Genomic DNA, 22,620 nt, shown 5'->3' with positions numbered 1-22,620 from the left:
GTACACCCTGAACTTCTTCCCAGCCAATCTCAGGGCACGCATCGACAAACAACCATTCACAATCACAGTCACGTGAACTGCATCTGGTTTTTGACATTGTGTTTCACTTTGTGCTCGATTGAACTTGGTGCCAGGCTACTGTCTTATCGGCTGTTGTGGATAATCTCGCCAGCTGTTTTGGAACAAATGACGTACACTGCAGAAGATATTGGAAGCTGGCAGTCTCAGCCCACGTTTATTTAGATGTACCTCGTCATATTGGAAGCGTGTCAACCCTCCCGGAAAATGGAAGAACGATCAATAAAAATTTACTGATTGAGTAGCACACATGTTTTTCAGCCCTTTAGTGAGCGGCAATAATCGTCTGAAGTGCTCATCTCCTCGTCATACTGTTGACAGCGGTCCACCTACCTGGCAATTTGTGATTGCTCTTTGCGAACAACAACAAAATCCTGCTTTAGTATTTCAGCCTGCTGATTCAAAACATTCAACGCTCGTGTGTATAATTAGCGACTTGACAGTTTGCAGCTCGGTAGCGATCTCAATTTTCTTCGATCTATCGGACGCCTTGTCATTGCTAGACCACAGAATCTTGGCGTTCTTTCTGCTACAAAAATGTTTCATAGCAGAAAGAGCCTTGTTGCCACTTATCAGTGTTTGGGGTCCTGCAGCTGACCCCTTTTTGCACTGGCCCATTTTGCTGCAAGGGTTCACTTCCATACCTAAGGGGTCTTTGAGCCATGCTTTTGCTGGCCCACACCGAGGGCCAGCAAAAGTCTCCCATGTCACAGTTTGCCACGGGTGACATGGGAGAACTTGGACCAGATTCAATACATCCTTTTTCAGAACACCCACAACCGCAAAAATAAGCTTTAAAATGTGTTTTTTGGGAGGGTGTGTGGGGGGGGGGGGGGGGGGCTGGGGGGGCATAGATTTTTACATCCATGTTTAATTTAAGTCTTTCCAACTGTTTCACATTGCTAATTGACAAGGATACGTCTAACTCGGCATTTGATTTCATTTTACTGATAAAAGAACACAAATATTTCTTCCTTACACAGTTAACATAGCACAGTTAATACAGGACGGGTTGTGTATTGAAAGTTTTTGAAAAATTTAGGTTACAAAAGGGAAACTAGTGCATACTGAATAATCATTAAGACCTGAAAGTAAGTTCACAAGTGCAAAAAAAAAAATCAAAGACACGTGCGACATAAAAGCAGAGTGGAGGCTGACGTTTACAGAAAGATTGCAGATTGGTTTGACAGTGATAGTGAGGTTGTCTGTAATGGTTATGATGATGGCTGCATTGAGAAGACCAGGGGCAGGATGGATTGCGAACACTGTGCACATCCACTCAGCGCTTGCTGGCCCATTTAGGCCCTATGATCCTGGTGGTTCAGCTTCTCTTTCAGGCTGCCGCTCTCAAGGCTTAATTAGACTTGACAGCGGAGGGATGGGACCAAGACAAAGGAACACTCTGCTCCCCGCGTCCCTTCTTCCCACACATCAGCACCGTTTGCCAAGCTCAGCAAAATATCACCCATCACTTTTCCCTCTCTCCTTTTACTCTGGAACATGCACAACATTTGCAACAGGTTCTCCTCCATCAGCCTTATTCAATATTCTTCGCTTGTCAGGCTTGCTAAGTCACAACAAGAAAAATGCAGTACACAATCGTATATACTCCTCGCCCACACCCCCCCCCCTCCAAATCAGTTTGAACAGTGAAGCTGATTCTTTTTGATTTTTGCTTTACATGGGGAAAATTTAGTTGACATCCAAAGATGAATAGAAGACAACAGATTAACAAATAAACTATTATATACATATGATAGACAAGTTGAGCAAAAGCATTGAAACTTGAGTCTGACAGGTGTGCTTTGTTGCCCACATGGGTCCCATTATGTTCAAACAGTAAATCACGTTGAATGGTTCAGATTTAGGTTTTGCCTGTGAAGAATTACACTTACACAGTGCTTTAAGTGGGCCGGTACGCAGCGGTAAAGAGCACTTCTAAATGTTAGCCTCCAGCATTTTTTTTGCGGCGTACTGTGTACTTCACATGTCCCCATAGTACCCGTGTTCTACTCTCGTGCACCTTGTGATACTCAGACGACTCCTTCAGGTACATAAAAAAAAGAAAGAAAAAAAAGAGTATTTTTTTTTAAAAGCTTGGGGTAACATTTTATTCGGTATTTGCGCCGTCATTGAAACGTGCAAACATATACATAATGTAACAGGCTGCCAATGCAAAAGGTAACTTAAGCTAATAAGCTAAATAAAAACAAAACACACTGAAATTAGCTTACATGGTGGTCTGACGGCAATCTTGCCTTACCTTCTCGACATTTGGGTTTATCACAATTTCATAGTTGCTCCATTAATACAATGATATGGAATAGCTGATTTAAGATACTAAGAAAGTTAATCATGCCGTCATTTAAATCATTGCCGCTAATGGCATGGTTATATTACATATTTATGGAATAATTAATTACCTTCATGAGATGCAATTCATCTAATTTACCAGACAACAGTCCAATTAGAGGAGGACCGGTACTTTTTTTTCCCCCCCTCATTCTTAAAGCACTGCACTTATCGTACTTGTTTAGAGATGTAATCAACTTGAAAACCAAAGGGCTCCTGATGGGTGACTAACAAGCAATTATCATGCTGTAAAAACATAAGCACAAAAATATAAGCCCTAGTCAGTTCGACAATTCGGAATATTCTGGAGAAGAAAAGCAAAAATAATACCGCATCTGATTTTGAACAAAAAAGTGAAACACATTTTTTTCCCCCAAGATGCACAATGTAGTGAATCAGTCAATGATAAAATCATTAATAATAATTGTAATGATATTTTAAATCATCTATTTGCGAATGACTTGTCCAATGTCCAAAATAACCACGAAGGACACTTTTCATTACTTTCCCCCTCGTGCCCTTCAAGTGCGGGGGTGTGCGCGTGCACCTTATGAATGTCTGAACATCTGCCGTTGTCACCCAATGAGCAGATCGCATGTGTATGCAAAAGCCATTGACCTGCTCACATTTCCTTGTATCTCCAAGGCTTCAAAGTTTTCTGATTGATCAAGCACACACATGCATGTCACAAAACTACATTTCCTGACATTTAAAATTGCTCAACGATCATTAAAAAGTTCAAAAGGTGCACGCACACACACAATCACCAGTTCCAACAGTAATTTTCTTGAATCTATCGACTACAAATGTTTCTCAATTAATTTTTGGATGCAGCATTCTCTTTTGTAAATTTGGAATTCATAAAAACGCTTGACCATTATATATTGTCACGTTCCGTGTTCAGAAAGCTTTTCAAGAATACAAACCTTTTGAAAATACGAGTGACAGGGCCGTTAAACTCATTTTTGCCATGGCCCACAATATTGTCACGTTTGCCGTCTGAGAGCTATTAAGTTATTTTTATGTTACGTTTTATCACACCCGCACATCATTACATCCACAGTACACACCAGATTGCTGGATAACTCGTTGAAATTAAAAAGTCAAGAATAATACCTTGTTCAAGTATTGCTCAAGTTATTATCGTCATAACGTAACGAGAAAACCCTTGCAACATCTCACGATTATTATTTATTACATTTCACAATTTGACATTTTGGTATAGATTTTAGCAAGCATCATGGAAGATGACATGCTTGATATGCCACGTAAAATGATGTGGCGGGTCACATATTCACACCTCGGCTTTGTGTTTGACACTCATGCTATCAAACAAAATGACCCCCCCCCCCAAAAAAAAAACTCAATAAAAGGTCATTTTTAGACATGCTTGCATGCATAAAAAAAAATACAAATGAGACTTCCCAAACATGCGTTCCTCTCTTTCACAAGCAAGTGAAAGAGAACATTGTGAAAGAGATAAAAGACATGCCATTTGACAATGACACGACTGACAGTTTGCGGTTGGATGTGTTTGGGAAAAATCTAACCAGAGGCCGAAATATTTAAATGTCTACATATCTCTCATATCCACCACAACGTTGTGATTATTTGCACAATATTATATGCAATACGGGCGGCCCGGTAGTCCAGTGGTTAGCATGTCGGCTTCACAGTGCAGAGGTACTGGGTTCGATTCCAGCTCCGGCCTCCCTCTGTGGAGTTTGCATGTTCTCCCCGGGCCTGCGTGGGTTTTCTCCGGGTGCTCCGGTTTCCTCCCACATTCCAAAAATATGCATGGCAGGCTGATTGAACACTCTAAATTGTCCCTAGGTGTGAGTGTGAGCGTGGATGGTTGTTCGTCTATGTGTGCCCTGCGATTGGCTGGCAACCGATTCAGGGTGTCCCCCGCCTACTGCCCGGGAGACGGCTGGGATGGGCTCCAGCACCCCCGCGACCCTAGTGAGGATCAAGCGGTACGGAAGATGAATGAATGAATATATGCAATACAATGGCTGTTTATATATATATTTAAAAAAATCCTCGTCTCACCCCCCCCTCGGGTGGGTTCTGTCCCTCATTCAGCTCGGGTCCTCTACCAGAGGCCAGGAAGCTTGAGGGTTCTGCGCAGTATCCTTGCTGTTCCCAGCACTGCACATTTCTGGACTGAGATGTCCGAGGATGTTCCCGGGATCTGTTGCAACCACTCATCTAGTTTGGGGGTCACTGCCCCGAGTGCTCCGACCACCACAGGCACGACTGTGGCACGACTGTCACCTTTACCTTCCCTTCCAGGTTCTCTCCAGCTCCTCTCTGAGCCCTTGGTATTTCTCGAGTTTTTATATATATATATATATATATATATATATATATATATATATATATATATATATATATATATATATATACACATACATACTGTACACAATACATAAATAAATCTTACTTATCTTCTACAGACAATAACCATCACTTGATTCGAGCCGCCAAGATTAGTCGACTCGATGCCTTGCTGTCTTTGACGTCCATGCGCAGGAGCAGTAATCGGGGTTAGTCGCGACATAACCGGAAAACGATGTATCTTGATGTCACTCACGTCTGACAAACAGACCCTCGTGGTCATGGTTATCCGCTAGCAACGGAGCCAGAAGGTTTTAGGGGCTGTTAAGAAGTAGCCTTTCGTGGCAGTGGGTCCCGGATGCATTAACATCTTCAAGTACGCATGTTGTGGCTGATTCTATTTATGTATGAACATGGTAAGGTATTTTCTTGTTAGCTGCTAATACCGGCGTCGATGTTTGTGAGCTACTCGTGAGCTGCTCGCTTGGAGGTCGCAAAAAATATGATCATATGCAAGTATAATAGACTCGCTCAGTGTCAATGAAAACTGACCATCAATGCCTTTGTAAAGGCAGAATATGATGAGAAAGCTCTCATATTGGATAACGATCGATACAAGTAATCACTGATAATAAAAAACGGAACCACCTACTTAAATAAATTAAAGTTGCTTTTCAGAAATATCAGTCTTTTAGAAATATTTGCTCACCCTAAACCTCTGATGGATGAAGACTGAACATTGCACAACCAAAATCTCACAAATCAATCTTCAATGGCCGAGAGGCAAGAAGCCACAGACGTCACCCAGTCGGTAATAACAAAGAAAACATTGTGATTATGGCTTTTTAATAACCCCAGATTTGGGAAATAGACTGATTCAGACTGTTTGAGTTTGGGAGTGGGGGGTGGTTGGGGTTCGGGGGGGGGGGGGGGGGAGACAATGTCTTCAGAACCCCTGCTGGAAATTACCCCGACTGCTTGGCTGTGCCTCTGGCTGCTATTTCAGCCGCAGTCTTAATTCGCTCCAGCATGTGTATCGGAAATTTACTGCTTCATTTCGCCTTGTCATAAAGGAGAGCTCGGCAACTGGCTTTTCTCATCCTGCGTCCACTTCTCACTCCCTGGCTTCTCTTTGCTCTCACGCTAATGCTGAGTGATTGACATCAGATGTATGACTTTGACAGTAACCGTTCTCTCCACGGTCCCAAAAGGAACCGCCGAATGTTGTACCTACAAACCACGTGCGAAAAAAAAAACTCGTTCATTCAGAGTCCTTTACCTTCACAATGTTTGCCATCTCCTTTATAGCCCGATTTGCAGATGCACTTGTAGGATTTCAGTGTGTTCTGGCAGATGGCGTCGATGCTGCAGTTGTCAAGCGCCTCTGCACACTCGTCTACATCTAGGAAGAAAGAAAGCGCTTGGTGAGTCGATCATGCCACAGAAAAGAAAATCCATGGAACCCTCAAATGATTTTGACGAGTAAAACAAAGAGCGGAACTGAAATGGACAAAGCATCAATGTACGTTTATTGATGGAACTCGAAACCGCTTCAAAAGCTTCTATCACGTAGAAAGCAGGTCTGCGTTCCTTTTCTTTGAACACCTGTCAGGTAATTTAACATCCTTGCCTTCTTAACGTGTGGATAGAAAACGTCCACACACCCGTGTTCAAATGCCAACTATTTGTGACATGAAAAATAAAAAAAAATCAGATCATGATTAATCATTTTATAACTTTCTCCACCGTTAACGTGACATATAACCTGTACAACTCAACAGATTTTTTTGAGAGGGATTTAAAAATGAACACCTGAGTGTGCACACTGTACTAACTTGGATGCGGCTGTGCTCACAATTAACCATTCACATTCAAACTCATGTTAAATGGAAGTCAGAACACACCTGGCACCCTCGATTAACCTAAAATACATTTAAGATGCTCAAGTAAACCTTACCGACAATTTTTTTTATCCATTAATTAATTCCCTTAGCCTTTTCTAAGGCCCCACGTCCATCTGAATTCAAACAGCCCCAAAACATCATAGTGGCATGAGTATATCCTCTACTGTAGGAATAGGAATGGTGGTCTTTGGATGATAAGCAAATTCACCCTTGGTTTCACTGGCCCATAACACACAGATATTTAGAAGATTTTGTTATGGTCGAATGAAACCAAAGTTGAGCTATTCGGCCCCAATTCTCCCCAAAATAAGTTTGGTGCAAACAAAACAATGCTCATCACCAAAGGAACAGTACATGTTCAGTGAAAATATGGTGATGGCAGCGTTTCGGGGCTGTTTTGGACCTGGGGCCATAGGAGAGGTGGAGGGAGTTACGAACACTTCGTCCATTCTGGCAGAAAAACACCAGGCTTCAGTTATAAATAAATAAATAGAGGCACTTCAAATGTTGGCAGGTGTATGCTGACTCTCATTAAGCAAGAGTTGGAATGCCATTGGTAAAATCTGAACACAGCCATATCCTAGTTATGAAAAGGTGTGCACACTTGGACGGGCATATTATTTCAGTTGTTTACTTTTACTTCCTCTCTTGAAAATATTTATTTCTTTTCTTCTATCTTGAGCTGTGCAGGTTATACAATGGGTTACATTCATGGGGGCGGGACAACGGAGGAAAAATAGTTGCTAAATAAATCCCTTTTGCATTCACAAGCCACAACAACGGGGAACACCTCTGCGGTTTACGGTTACTAGAGTCACTAGAGATAAGAAATTATTCCTTCTGCTCCGGTAGTGAGTGTAAAAAACCCCCAAAAAACTAAGGAGTTGAGTGAAAGAAGACGAGCGCAACGTCTGGTAAATCTTCGACATGACCACTTCAAACCATCAAAACAAAACATATATCACTATACATGAGGTACTTTTTTTCTTTTCATGTTCAGTGCTTCATAAAATATACCTTTGATTTCATAATGATGTTACCTATTTGCATACACGTTCAAGTTTTAGTCCGCATTACAACATTACTCATTGCGTAGGAATACATACAGTATATTGGACACAAACAATTGAATGAATGACTTTTTACACTATCAGTGATTCATGAACTGTGTCACCCAAAAGCAACATGCGGTACCTCTGCTCCCACAAGACAATGAATGAATGCTGTATTGAAGGCAGCAAACGTCCTTCACCGTTAAGACACCAAATAATTGTAAGATGCGAGGTGAGGAATTGATGTTTTCCCATCGTCATTCCCTTCAACCAACTCCAGTTTTGCACATATCAACTTCACGCAACTGCTTGCAATGAATGAACAGGTGTCCTAATAGGGACCTTTTTCACAAAACAAGACATAAGTAGACCGATAACCGAAAACGTAATAATGGTTCAGACTTCCCTTCGTGTTTTCTTTTTGCTTGTGGGCCCTCAAATATAGTTCCAGAAATTAAGCATTGCGGGTTAAATTGGCGTCAAGGGCAAAGGTCAATAATACGAGATATTGAATGGTAGGCTGAGACTGTGTGGAGAGTGATGGTTTTAGTCATTTAATTCTGTGTACTCCTCGGCTGGGATGGAAAACATGCAGCAGGCCAGCTAACAGAAAAAATGTCGTGATGAAATCCAGACCCAAATGAAGCAGGCAGGAATTGCTTCTTAATTCACACTCAAAGACCTAAAAAAGGCGGTCCCCATAAGCAAGCAAATGTGATTCTTAAAATTTGTTTGTTTGTTAGTTTGATAAGAAGGCCGTATATTAAGTAAACAGCGGCCGACACATTTGAAGGATAACACAGTTCTGCCATCTTTAGGGCCTTTAACTGAAATGTTCCGTTTAAATTGCTGCAGTCTGAGTAATTTGGGTGAGAATGTGAAGAGATAAGTATGAAAACGGATTCAATCAGATGCGCGGTCAGGTCTGCCTTTACGGAACCCCTAATCCAGCCAAATCCTAGCGAACTAGCCCAGGTGTTTAGGATTACCCCTCGGCACACAGGGGAAGGGCAGTTTACATAGGTTCCAATATCCACTCTTATCACAAGCCCTCTGCAGGAGCCGGCTGATCCCACTGGGAAATGACCTGCAACATAAAGCCTCACGCTTAGCACATTGCCTATTCCTGGACGACACAAGGTCTGCTGTGGAGACGAGCCCTTTGCAGCATTGCAGAATGCTCGCGCGATCATAATCAGAAACTGGAGCAGAACTGCAATGCATTTGGTTGCGACTGTAATGGGAGGAACGACATCAGCATATTATGTTCTATGAAAGTTTACTCAACTTGGTTTTACTTCAGCAAGAACATCCAGCTCCGAGGTCAAAATATAAAAGGGAGACCACTGTCAAAAGGCTGATGACAGTAGAGATGAATCACCTGATTATTTCGCAGATGATATGATTGACTGTTAGGCCAGAATGTACAGCGTTTTAAGTTGGTGACGCGTTCCCGCCTTCAATTTTTTCTTGTCTAAAAAGGATTTTTAAGCCCCGTGCAAAATCGAATCCTGTATGCAGTCGGGGTGGTCGTGGCTCCCCTCCTGCCAAGTTTCCTTCGGGCATTTAAGCAATGCAGAAGCTCCCCCAGATGCACTATTGATTTATATTATGTGAAAACAATAAGACATCTCCTGTGGCGTAGCCTTGGTCTTTAGTCATCTGCCTTCCCAGAAAAAAAAGAACCACATGAGGAAGTCTTGTTTTTAATGTGGAATGTATTCATTACTGTAATTGTCATGTTTGTAGGCGCCAGTGAATACTTTTTATGCTCCTACTCTCGCAAGGTCAAACAGTTCGAACGGTTTTGAGGCAGCTCCGTAACAGTAATCGAGGTTCAAATACATTCTTGGCCTTTTTGTTGCATATTATACATCTCGATTTTCGAACACTATCAAATGACCACCAAGGATTTAGGAGGGGAATACCGGTAATCAGCTCAGAAAGATCGTTTTCAATCCGATTTCTTTGCTGTCCATATTTTTCATCAGGTATCACTGCCTGTGTTCATTATGACAGAAACGCACAAGTATCTTCTTGTTGTAATGTTCCCGTCGGAGCACTACATTTAGAATATCTTTCCACGTTTGCTGCGATGCACCCCTTTTGGCTTGTACTGAAACATTTGAAGAAGTAAAAACAGAAGAAAGGAGATCGAGTGCGGCTGTGACAGTCCTCCAACATTCTATGGAACGTACCGGACTGCCAGCATAGTTTGGACTTTACGTATTTGATGAAACCACCCAAACCAGTTGAATTTGGGACTATGTACAAGTCATCAAAAAGTCCCCCTCTAATCAATGACAAATGGGGAATTTGCATTACAGCCGCATCATTTTTCTAATCTGTCACCAAAGGAAATGCCAACCACCAGGCAAAACACTAAACCTTTTTTGCAGTGACATGAAAATGACCAAAATGAGCTGGGTGGGAAGCCAAGTGAACATTTGACCACCCTGTTGCCTTTGGTGTTTGCCGCACTAATGGAAATAAACACTATATTGCCAGTTGCACAAACTTCGATCATCGTCTCACAAGTTATTGTTTGCACGTACCCATGACCGAAAGAGAATTCCACTGGACAACAAAAGTTGTATATGCTCTAAATTTCTATGGCAAGGAAATAAACATGTCAGAGTCAATACATCTTTTGGTGCTGGTCTGAAACCAACATTGCCACATGCTCAGCAATGCTGCTCTGGTAATTGACTCATACCCAAGATTAAAAGATTGGGTTTTCCCAGTGAGTTTCTTTCATTCTTTTGTGTTGAGGAATCATACTTGTTGGGAACAACTTGGGCCAGAGGAGGATGAAGCCAATGCCCTGGGACAAGGCCGAATAAACAAAGTCACAACACACACCAGAAAAAAAAAAGGAAAAAGGGCTGTTGGGGAAAAACCCAATCATATTCAGTTGAAGTAGTCTCCTCTAAAGGATGACTTATATTCCATGAGGATGCCAAAGCTTTCTTATTTCTGCACATTTAAGACAAATTAGCTTTCCGTCTGAAGGAACTGGATGTGACGTACAACATGCCAGATGTCAAATATGGCATTTGATTAATTTGAAATCAATGTTCCACAAATTGATCTGACCCAATGAAAGGTTTACACCCCGTGTGCCCTAAATGCATAATCGCGTAAACCAAAATTATATTTAAAAAGGTTACAAAATGAGGACTATTATCCATTAATTTTCAAATTTCAGTTATTGCCATGAGCTGGGGGTGGGGCAAAATTCGGCAGAAATTTTCCCTTCCATATATTTTTATTCAAACAAATAATTAATGTATAAATCTCAATTTATACTTAAAAACAAAGAGCAGTACATACAAGTCCATATGAACAATCATCTATCAGAATGGTGTTTAGCATGTCTGCGTCATAGTTCCTCTGCTTTGGATTTAAATTCCAGGTGCTCTTGCTCTCTAACGCCACAACCTCGACCAGGCAAATCTATATGGGTGGCTCTAGGAAAGAGTGGTCCAACTGGATGGCCCGGATCATTAGAAGGTAGCTCCTTTGCCTCCAAAGTAGCACTGGGTAAATGACGGCCAGAGTTCATTTTCAACATACAATTGGTCATTTGTCCCAGGTTTTCAACTGGATGTAAAGGTAGTGAAGCTAATACCGCTGAGTGCTTGGTGTTCAAATACCAAGCGCTCAAATAAGAAACAATGGAGTACCATGACATTCGACAATCTCTTGCGAACAAAGGGATGAGTGAACTATCATTATTTATTCAAAGCACACTGCAGGAAGGCTTAACTCAAAGTATATATCATTTTGATCTGGTTTTGAACAAGTTTATTTTTAGGCACTCATGTCATACTCCTGGACCTCACTTTGAGAACCACACAATTTTTTTGGAAGTTGGTGGTGGTGTTTTAAAAAAAATCATATTGAGTATTGAAGTACATAATCCAAAAGTAATCAAGCTACATTATTTTATTATCATGATGGTTGTCTTATGTTACTAACTACATTTTTCAACAGGTAATTTGAATCAGAATACATGAGCTTCCTGTTATGAGCTGCTAGCTACAGAGGTGAGACCTTGTCAGAGTTGCTTTTCCTCCTTGATTTATTAAAAGGGCTGGGGTAAGAAGCATATTTAGCAAGGTGGACGAGTGGGGTGTTAGCAGGAATAGGACCCAGAAGGGAGAGTGCGAGTGTGTGGGAGAATTGTAGGGTCGTAGGTGTGCAGTTCAAACATAGGGTAGTGTTTACTTTGAATGCTGAGACCATTGCTGCTTGCTATGCACCAAACCTGCTTGCATGCAATACACAACCTACTACCCCCAACTCTCCCTCATCACCTCTCCTTCAGGTCAAAGATAGAGATGCTGGCATACCTTTGGCTTGACAAGGTTCGGGAACTAACCAAGCGAGATCCCACAAGCGAGACAGAGATAAAATATGTAACAAAAATATTTATTTACAGAAAATGAAGAAGCGACAAAATACAACCAAATCGCTGACAACAAAGAGCCAGAAGCATGGCATGAACAAAAAGCACTTGCAAAAGGCAAGGCAAAAGAAGAAACTGAGATGAACTAATAAATGAAATGACAAGAGTCCCAATACATGTCACAAAATCAATAGATAAACACTTGGCAAATAATAACTTACCGAATCTGAATGTAAAATGAAAAGAGCGATTATGAACATGAGCAAAAGGTCCAGAAAATATAAGCCGAGTCAAAACAGCGAGCAAGGTCAATAATTCGACAGAGAACTTCACTGCTTGGCAGTCCTTAAATGCAAGACAAGGCTTGATTAGAAAACCACACACAGGTGTGCCGCTGAAGAGGAACATCCTCCACTCCAGCTGGTGCTGAAACAAAACAAAAACACCGGAAATAACAGTACCGCCCCACCCCCCTCCAACCTCCCATAATGGACACCCATTGGCGGACTACCTGGCTTGGATGGATGAGCGTTATGAAAGTCTTGGAGTAGGGATGGAACCAGGATCTAGGAGTGGGGGACCCATTGATGGTCTTCTGCATCATAGCCTTCCCAGTCGACCAAATAGTGCACACCTCTGCCTCGGTGTCTGGAATCCAATATTGCTTTGACCGTGCAAACAGGGTCTCCGTCAACAATACGAGGAGAAGGTGGAGGAGTGGGCGGGGACTACCAGAGCTCTGGACTCCACGGGCCTCAGCATCAGTGCATGGAAGACACGATAGACCTTGAGAGTAAGTGGAAGCCTGGGCTTGACAGCAACAGTGTTCACAATCGCTTCCACCTCAAAAGGTCAGATGAATCTTGGTCCTAATTTGCGTGAGTTGCACCCGAGATGCAGATCCCGTGTGGAGAACCATACCTTTTGTCCAGGAAGGTAATTGGGTGCTGGGTGGCGTTGGTGATCTGCAATCAACTGATTGCACTCAGCAGTGCATGACACGGCTGCTCGGGTTTCCCTCCAGACATGATGGGCTCGCTTAAAATTGAGCTATATAGAGAGAATGTCCACTTGACCTTACTGAGAGGGAAAAAGAGGGGGTTGATAACTGTACGCGGCCGTAAATGGGGACCAATGTGTGGCAGACAAGATGAGGCTGTTGTGGGCATATTTGAGCCATGATAGCTGGTTGGCCATGATGTAGGTTGGTAGAGGCAAACACAGCAAAGGGCGATTTTCCAGGTCCTGGATCTTTGACCACTTGTAAGTGTAATACCCCGATGACAGGCTCGCCGTGTAGGGCGTTGCAAAAATTCTTCGGGACAACTGGGGTCCTCGATCCGACACAATGACTAAAGGTAGATCACGGAGGCAGAACACATGGCAGATGAGCAGCTGAATGGGTTCTAGAGATGACGGAAGTTTGGACAGGGCCAGGAAATGGGTGAGTTTGGAAAATCAGACTGAAAAAATATGACTGACTTTCCTCTGGAAACATGTAAGCCAGTTATAAAGTCCAAAGAGTTTTGTGACCATGGACGAGACTGCACAGGCAACGGCCGAAGCAATTCAGCCGAAGGTCGGCATGAAGGTTTGCCACAGACACAAGCCAAGCAGGTCCCAATAAAGTCTGTGATATCTTTCTTGATGTAGCGCCACCAAAATCGTTGATTTATCAGGGATAGTGTACAGTTGATTCCCGGACGGCATGTGACTTTAGAGACATGTCCTCGCTCTAATACCTCAGAACGAAACACGTCTGGTACAAATAGACAGTTGGCAGGACATCTCTCAGGAAGTGGTGTGTTTGTTAAAGCCTTCATGATCTGTTGCTCAATCTCCCACTGTAGCATACCCACTATGCACTGACCAGGCAGGATAGCCTAATCTGACTTCTTCCACAGCCGGAACGCGAAGTCGGGAGACAGCATCAAGCTTTTGATTACGGGAACCCTTGTAACAGGTCAGCGTGAAATTAAAACTGTTGAATAGCAGAGCCTATCGTGCCTGTCGTGGGTTCAACCGCTTTTATAAGCGAATGTTGGCCAGGTTCTTGTGGTCATTGAATACTGTGAAAGGTTCCTTGGCTCACTCTAGCCAGTGACGCGGTTACCCACATCATAATTGGCTTCGGCAGGTGAGTCTTCGAGAGAAGAAAGCACAGGGGTGGAGTCTCTGGTCGACCAGGGATGCATGAGTAAATCCTGTGGCGAAGTCACTGGAGATATACTCCTTCAGTGCTTCATGCTCTGGTTGCAATACAAAAGGGAACTAGGAAGAATAGTATTAGAAAGAAGTTCCATAGTGCAATCATAAGGTGAGGAGGTACGACTGAGCGCGATCTTTATTCAATACTTTCTTAAAACCATGATATTCCTCAGGGACTTTATCGAAACAGATACTTGTTTATAGTTACTGTGTTGGAACTCCTGGGAAATTTATTTTCTGGTTGGGCTGAATTTATGCAATGGGCATGACAAAATAAACTCCAATTCTCCATCAAAGGAAGGCTCCAATTAATGTCCGGGTTATGGAGCTTCATAAGATGATCCGCGCAGCACGAGAAGGCATGACAAAAAAATTAAAAACATTTAAAAATCTCCTTTGTTTGAAGTGATTTCCAGATAGTCCAAGCTGGAGAGGGCTAGAGTAATATAGTTGACTTCTGCCAGAAGACGCCCATCAAGAAGCCTAGGGCTTCAACAACACATGGATCAATAAAACATTCATCGACACCTGAATCAACAAGAGCCATGATCTTTCTGGAATTTCTGGCTGGATATAGATACCTCCCTTGACAATTCGATTCTCTTGGTGTTAGAAAGATGGCTTGAAACCTGGCAGGACGTAGAAGAACCTGGGCTGGTCTCATGGATCTTTTCTGTGCCGGAGTTAAGTCCCTTGGTGGTTGATTCATGAAGACCAAGCTGAGTAGACACACGGGGTGATCGCAATGGTCTCGTCAGACAAGTGGCCTCCTGATGACCCAGTATACGGCAGTAGAAGCAAGATCTAGTCTGGAATGCCTCCTCCTCTCCTCGGGCTGAAGTCGCCCTCCACCTAACTGCATGGGTTCATCAGTGTCTCCGTGATGCTCCTCTGAAATTTGGCCGTCTCTGGTCGGAAGATTGTGTCTTCCCAGGATCGATCGGTCAACACTGAGCGTAACGGTCGATGCTCTGGACCAGGGGTACCCATTAGGTCGATCCTGATCTACCGGTAGATCTAAGACAGGTCCCAAGTAGATCCGAGGAGTGTCGAGGAGAAAAAAAACAAATAACCATTTGTGTGTCTTTGTACATGTCACTAATATATTTTTTGTGTTGAAGTACGCTGCACCCTAATCATCCTATCAGTCTCATTTTCACAAAAAAATATTTTAAAAATAAAGCAGGTGAATCTTGAATTTACGGTGGCGCGTGATTACGTCACCGGAAGTTGTTAGTGCTCAGCAGTCTGCAATTGCAGTTTGTGATCAGAGCTGTTGCACTCTATCTTTGATCGTCATTATTCTCATTCAGAGTTTGCTTCATGTACAATTCACCGAGGGCACGGGCAAAGAATAGGAATCTGGGAGGGCCCACGGAAGCACTTTAAAACGGTACGAGTGAGCTACAATGGTTAACAGGCTGCAAAAGTGCATCGCATGCCTCAGTTTCAGGCTGTTTCTCATCATGCGTGCGTGCGTGTGTCTGCGCGCGCGCCGGTAAGGGTAGATCCCAGGAGGTTAGTTGATCGAAAAGGAGATCTTCGGTCCAAAAAGTGTGGGCACCCCTGCTCAGGACTATTCAAACTCGCGTTCCCGGTATCTCTCCCTCATGCGATTGTCTAACCTAATTGCCAGAGCAATGTGGTCCTCCACGTTAGAAGTGTTGTCGCGGATGGCCAGGTCGTCTTTCTAGGAGGTGTGAAGTCAGCGTCGAAAGATGCTACGTAAAGCACAGTCATCAAATCCATTCTCTGTGGCCAGAATGTTAAAAGCAATGGAATAGTCAGCTATCGATTGCCGACCGTGACTAAATGTAATAACCGACCTCCGGCCTCTCTTCCCTGAACTGGGTGGTGGGACACCTGACGTAACTCTGCAATCTATTCAGGGAAGGAAGACTGGAGTGGCGACAAAGATCCAGAAAAAGTACGATATTAACAAAAAGTTGCAAAAGGCCAGGTGAAAGAATAAACTGAAATTTACTAATTAACAAAATGGCAAGAGTTCCAATACCTATAACAAAATCAAAAGATAAACGCTTGGCAAAGAAGAACTTACCAAATGCAAATCTAAGCCAACAAGAGTGACTACGAACATGAGCAAAAGGTTTAGAAATATCAATTGAGGCAACAGCGAGCAAGGTCAATAATCCAACCAAGAATTCGTCAGCTTGGCAGTCCTTAAATACAATACAGAGCTTGATTAGAAAAGCAGACACAGGTGTGCTGCTGAAGATTAACACCCTCCACGCCAACTGGTGCAGAAAAAAACACACAGGACATGACATGAGTATAGCTTTCCTCATGAAATAAGGACCAGCTGCAAACAGTGCAGTATATTAGACACTATTGTCCATTTTCATGAGTTTCTAGCAGCGGGGGAGTAAGGATGGAGATCAACTCCATGCAAGGTGTTCTCAGGTTCGCCTTTCTACATATAATTACTTGAGAACAAGAACTGTAATTACCTATCCCAGCGCCACACTTACACGTTGCTTAGGCTTGTGGTCATACAAGGATGGAGGTAATGTCAAGATAAATACGTTAGGAAAATGGGAGTAGACCAACAATTGGAATCCATCTGTAACCACGCCAAACAGTTTTAATGTGTTTCTCAAACACATCAGTGAAAGAGCTGATGGAAAAAGTTTTGATTGGATTAAAGTTGTGTCTGTCACAACATTCAAATCAATAAGTAGAAAAGAAAACTAAAGAGTTATATCTTAACAAGCAACCCATTTCTCTTGCAGGAATCCGTTGGGGTAAAACAACCTTCATGTCAAGAAAACTCTTCAGTGCTTTTCGTTGACTTTCTGGAAATCTATTCCAGTTCGGATAAAACTGCATTACATTATGACATGTCTTTAACAGCTGCAATGGTAGGTAGGGTTGTTTCTCAATGACAGTCAAAAGCTGCCACCTCTGTGTCTTTAAAGAGGAGGCCAGAAAAAGTCCTTATGCATCCACTATTGAGTCAGCCTATTTCTTACCTAAATGGACTGGTAATACGTTTTGGGTTTTTTTGTTTTTGTTTTTTGCCCAACCACCAGCCATGTTGTCCATTTATATTTAAATAAAGGGGGTCGTTTCTGATGCTGTACTGTGACAACCTACAAAAAAAACCTGCTAAACAATGTTTAGAGTACTCCATGCGCAACTTATCAACTGTACTTCTAGTCACTTACCTAACGAATGAGATCGGATACACAGGAAGAGGATATGAACCATGCCTGGCTGTGTATCTTCAAAATGGGGTAGCTTGACCATGCCCAAAAATGGTTTGATTAACTGCAGACGTCAACACGGACACAAAATTTAGCATCTCGCGCCACCCCACCCCACTCTAGTCTCGATTGCCTTGAGCTAATGAAGGGCCACACTGTTGGCTGTCCAGCCAGCCTTGTGAATAAAAATATCAACTGCTTCCATTCGGGATATTTACACTCATCCTTCACACACTCTAAATGTTGAGGAATCACGACCACTGACTGATCCTTTGCGTTCAAGAAAACTGTGATCACTGCTTCAAATGCCTCAGCCCTCCCTGCTTATGTCCACCAACCATGAAGAAAAAATAAAGAATATCCCAGTTCAATTTTAGAGTTGACTGTGTTAATCTGCCAAAAAAGCATTACTTGTTTTCGAAACTGTGCCTTTAACTTGTTTAAAGAAAAGAAAAAAAACTTGTGAATGGATGAGTGGCCTTGAAATAAAATCATCAGCACTTAAAAAAACCAAAAGGAAGTGTTTAATTCAACATCATTAGTACACATATACTGTACGCTTCAGAGATATATCTTTACACGTACAACCATGACCTAGCTGTCAAGGATTATGCATAGCTGGGTTCACAGTTCATCTCCCATCCTCTGCTCTGGCACCTTTTTCAACCAGCTATCCAGTTCCTCTCACTAGGAGCGTTAGTGCCAGGTCAGCACATTTAGCTCTCTCATGACTCTGGTGGTGATATCAGAACAGGGGCATTTCAACATGTTCAGACACACTGGCTTTAGGATGTGTTGATGGCGATTCAGAGAGATTTACTTCAGGGGAGAGGAAAAAAAAAATCTTGGACAACCCGCAGTGTGGCGCCTGTGGTAATTGCCTGCAGGTCAGTTTGCAACCAAACACTGAAGGCAGCATGGTGTCACCCTGAATGACTGTACAGCGTTTGATATTTTGTGACCTCCTGGTGCTCCTCCAGATGCAGCTGCTGTCAAAGGCTCAAAGACTCATATGATTCAATAGAGAGTCAGACTGACATTTTGGTTGTGTTCCACAATCATCTAACCGTTCACAAGTGCACTTGACTAAAAAACTTTAAATATAGACATGAATAGATGAATACACACCACAACGGCACGTTCAAAAGCTGTAGAAGTCAAATCAAGAAGCTCTCAGCAGCAATGCCAGCACTTACTGCACCTTGAAAGGTTGCCGGGCTAGTCCGCCAATCTTAGGCAATTAGAGAAGTTGCCATGGCAATGACAGACACTGTTCTCCTTACATGTTGCAAAAATACTGCGCTAAGATTGGCCTCTGGGCAGTTATTAGCTGATAGGAGAGGGAGTGAGACAAATAAACACATTTTTTCTTAATGGTGGCTATTGAATTTTCAGTTTTGGAAGGTGACTTAAGTGACTTCTTCCCCATTTGAAATCAATGTAAGGGTTTGTGAATTTATGACAAAACTTCAAGATCTATGAAGATGCTGGAAACCTCAAAGGACCTTTCTATTAAAAGCCTTTGAGGGTTACGTTCCAATGACAATGAACTTGCCACATCCCTGCAGTTTTAAAAGAATCATTTTTTTTGTGCCTTTGTGCCCATTTATTCCTTTTGGCGTGCAGCCTTAATGGAGCTCAGACCCCCAGTGCACTTCCAGATGCAAAACATTTCTTTGCAATAATTAAGGGAGTCCACACATAAATATTTTTGGAACAGCATGACACACAGCTGTCAAATATGTACCATACTGAATTGTTCAGTCTAAGCATTTCGCAGAACGCTCGAGCTGGAGTAGCAAGAAATTTATTTGTAACATACAAATGAATTTTTCAGCTTGTGTGGCACGTGTCCATAACAAATCCTTGGCCCGTGCAGTTTATTTGATATGGTCGGAGGGTGGCAGTTAGTCCAGCTGGACACTTTATATTTATACAACAGGAGTTAACTGACACGACATAGACTCTCCCCCTTGCGCACAGCAATTACATTCATTGGTGGTCACTTTCGCCAGCTACGGTACCAACTATAAAGATGGCAACATAGAAATTACAGCAAAAGTGTGATATTTTTTAGGGGTCAAAGCCAGTTACAAAGTGAATGCTTCTCTGTTTGAGTTGTGAAGCAGACTTTTGAAATGAAAGGTTCAACCTCCTGGAAGTGACTGAATGAGCACCTCATTTAAAAACCGTGATACGCGGCAATTAACAAACGTTGGTTTACAAGGTCGCATGAAGTGTTTCATGGTGCGGCTCACAAAGCTCAGTCCCTTTCAATGATGGATCATTGACGAACAGGAGAAATGTTGCATTGGAGCTTCAACTCTGTGGTTGTCAAGTCAAGTCAACAGTATTTATAGAGCACTTTCAAACAGCCATCGCTGCATACAAAGTGATGTACATGGAGCGATTTAACATACACAATAAACAGTAAGACGAATCGGTGATAAAGGCGGTAGAAAGCACCAAGCAGTAAAATCAAGAACAAATCTAAGTGATGCTGAGTCGAACGCCAAAGAATACAAGTGAGTTTTGAGGAGGGCTTTAAAGATGGGCAGCGAGGAGGATTGCCGAATGTTCAGTGGGAGGTCATTCCAGAGAGGGACCAGGAACAGAAAAGGCTCGATCCCCCTCTGAGCCTCAGTTTAGTTCTTGGTACTTCTAACAAAGACTGGTCCACAGACCTGAGGCGCCGGGCAGGTGTATAGGGGCGGATGAGCTCAGGTTGTCAGGTTGTGACATATATAGTAGAGTAAAAAGTAAGATGAAGAATTTTGCCAATTTCTTAACACAGAGTGAAATGATAAATGGTTTTATGAGAAAATTGACAACATTTCTTTCGCAACATATGTGGTCTTGTTCCAGTTGCGCTATCATGCTACTGTTCCACCACTGCATGCTATTGTAAGAGGTACAGAACGACCCCACATCCAGAGGATGGCTCAGCTTTTTCCCATGCTTTTGTCCATTAGGACCTCAAATTCATTTCGAATGATCCCCACCACCACCTCCTCCACCCTCCATGCCTTGAATGCACTGGTGAGAACACACCAAATAAATAACTTTGTTTTTTCTTTTTTTTATGTGGACTCCTTGATGTATTGGCTTAGATTTTCCATTACTCAGCAGAATAAAAGCATTTCCTTTCACTTCCAACAGTAAAGCTGGCGCTTGCCGTCAGGAATGTAAACATGCACAGTCTGTAAACAAGGCTCTCTGTGACCCCAACCCCCTTCAAACATCACTGACCACAACAAGGCTAGCCTAATGACGTCCCTCTCTGACCCCCAAGCCGCTCCCCGCCTCAAAGCGCATAGAGCGACATGGCCGCATTATTCAGCCCACAGGTGACAAGAAAAAGAGGATGAAGTGAGCCTCGGAAGATGACAGCACCACTCATATTTCTTCAAGATCCTCAACATGTCCCATCAGTGAGTAACAGAAAAAACAAATGTGGGCTCGGTGGTGGAGCGAGGCTGGAGGGGGTGCGGGGTTGGGGGGAGAAAGAAGGGGTGGTGGTTTGAGAGGATTAATGATCTGCTGCAGCTGGCTGAGGAGCGGCGCAGTGATTCCTCAGTATGCGCTGGTGGGGTTGGAGGGGAGAGGGGGTGTGAGAAGTGAGTTTCAGACTGGAGGGGACAGAGAGCCGTCAACACCACCTCCATCCTCCGCCGACACCAATAGCGATGCTGTCAGCACACCACCGCATCTGCACGCAGGACAAAGGCCACTGACAGGGTGAGAAGAAGATGGAAGCAGGGGAGTGACTTTTTGTCATTTCAAACACAATGCCACAGTGCAAAAATGCATCCCAGGCCTCATTTAGAACATCTTGTTCAGATTAAAACTCAGCAAACAAACAAGCTAATTTGAGAAGTTTCTACACTCCCCACCTCACTGACGCCAGTCACTGTCGTCCTTGTGCTCGCTCCCTATTCATTTCAGGATGCCGTACAAAATGTTAACAGTCACTCACTTGCCCTGAATAATAATAATAATAATACATATCTATATATATATTCCAGCTCCGGCCTCCCTGTGTGGAGTTTGCATGTTCTCCCCGGGCCTGCGTGGGTTTTCTCCGGGTGCTCCGGTTTCCTCCCACAGTCCAAAAACATGCATGGCAGGCTGATTGAACACTCTAAATTGTCCCTAGGTGTGAGTGTGAGTGCGAAAGGTTGTTCGTCTCTGTGTGCCCTGCGATTGGCTGGCAACCGATTCAGGGTGTCCCCCGCCTACTGGCCGGAGACAGCTGGGATAGGCTCCAGCACCCCCCGCGACCCTCGTGAGGATCAAGCGGTTAGGAAGATGAATGAATGAATATATATATATTGCGCGTCGTCACGCACGCGGTCTGTCCTTGTCTGTCCCTTTTCAAAACGTACTTACTTCACCGCGCCGTTGCGCGCCGCCACTGCGCCGCTCAGGCAGTGGCTCACTACGATCGCGCGGGCATCTTAGCGAAAAAATGTTGTCTACCCACAAGCATTGCAATGAAATTGTTAGTTATTTAGTAGAGCTAAACATCTCTTTATTTTCGCGATAAGCAATGAAGATGAACAAAAAGTTGAACCAAGCAACAACACTTTTGTGGACCGATGGCCCACCTTACCAGCCTTCATCAGGAACTAGCTGATGAGCCGCCCAGCTAGTTATAAGCATAGTCGGGATCCTCCACACCTGGTGGATTCGGTGTGATTTTATCATCCTCTTAGGTCAGTGTGCCCTACGAACTGACTTTTACTTGTATCGTGTTACTCACACAAATATAAAAACTAAACATGATAGAGCCTTGCAGTCCAACCCCGTTTTGTTCAGTGGCTATGTAGGCGCTGTTGGACAGTTGGCGTTGGTGCGGCTGGATGGATGGCCGCTGAAGTTGAGGATGAGGAGAGAGGAGCGTTGGCGAAGAGCGCCGATGCGTATTTGGAACCGTGAGTTGCCGCTTGGAATTGAAATGGATTTCCATGGGACAGGAGAAGTGAACCAATCTCTTTTTTCGTCAATGGATGCTACAGCTTCTTGTTGACTTTGAAACTTAGCTTGTAGCC

The 22,620-nt window shown here is 43.2% G+C and overlaps 1 protein-coding gene across 4 annotated transcripts in view; it reads right to left on the bottom strand.

Moving 5' to 3' along the window:
* The window catches only part of scube3 (signal peptide, CUB domain, EGF-like 3), a 102,855-nt gene that overhangs the window by 66,636 nt on the left and 13,599 nt on the right, over positions 1–22,620 (bottom strand). For all 4 annotated transcript variants that reach the window (XM_052057096.1, XM_052057097.1, XM_052057098.1 and 1 more), the window contains exon 2: positions 6,050–6,172. In XM_052057096.1, the coding sequence (XP_051913056.1) occupies positions 6,050–6,172 (123 nt within the window). The remainder of the gene's footprint in view (positions 1–6,049; positions 6,173–22,620) is intronic.

This window comes from Hippocampus zosterae, chromosome 2 (genome assembly GCF_025434085.1).
Source record: "Hippocampus zosterae strain Florida chromosome 2, ASM2543408v3, whole genome shotgun sequence".
In the NCBI taxonomy this organism is placed as follows: domain Eukaryota; kingdom Metazoa; phylum Chordata; class Actinopteri; order Syngnathiformes; family Syngnathidae; genus Hippocampus; species Hippocampus zosterae.
Note: the sequence above shows the minus strand (reverse complement) of the source record. Positions and strands in the feature narration are given on the sequence as shown.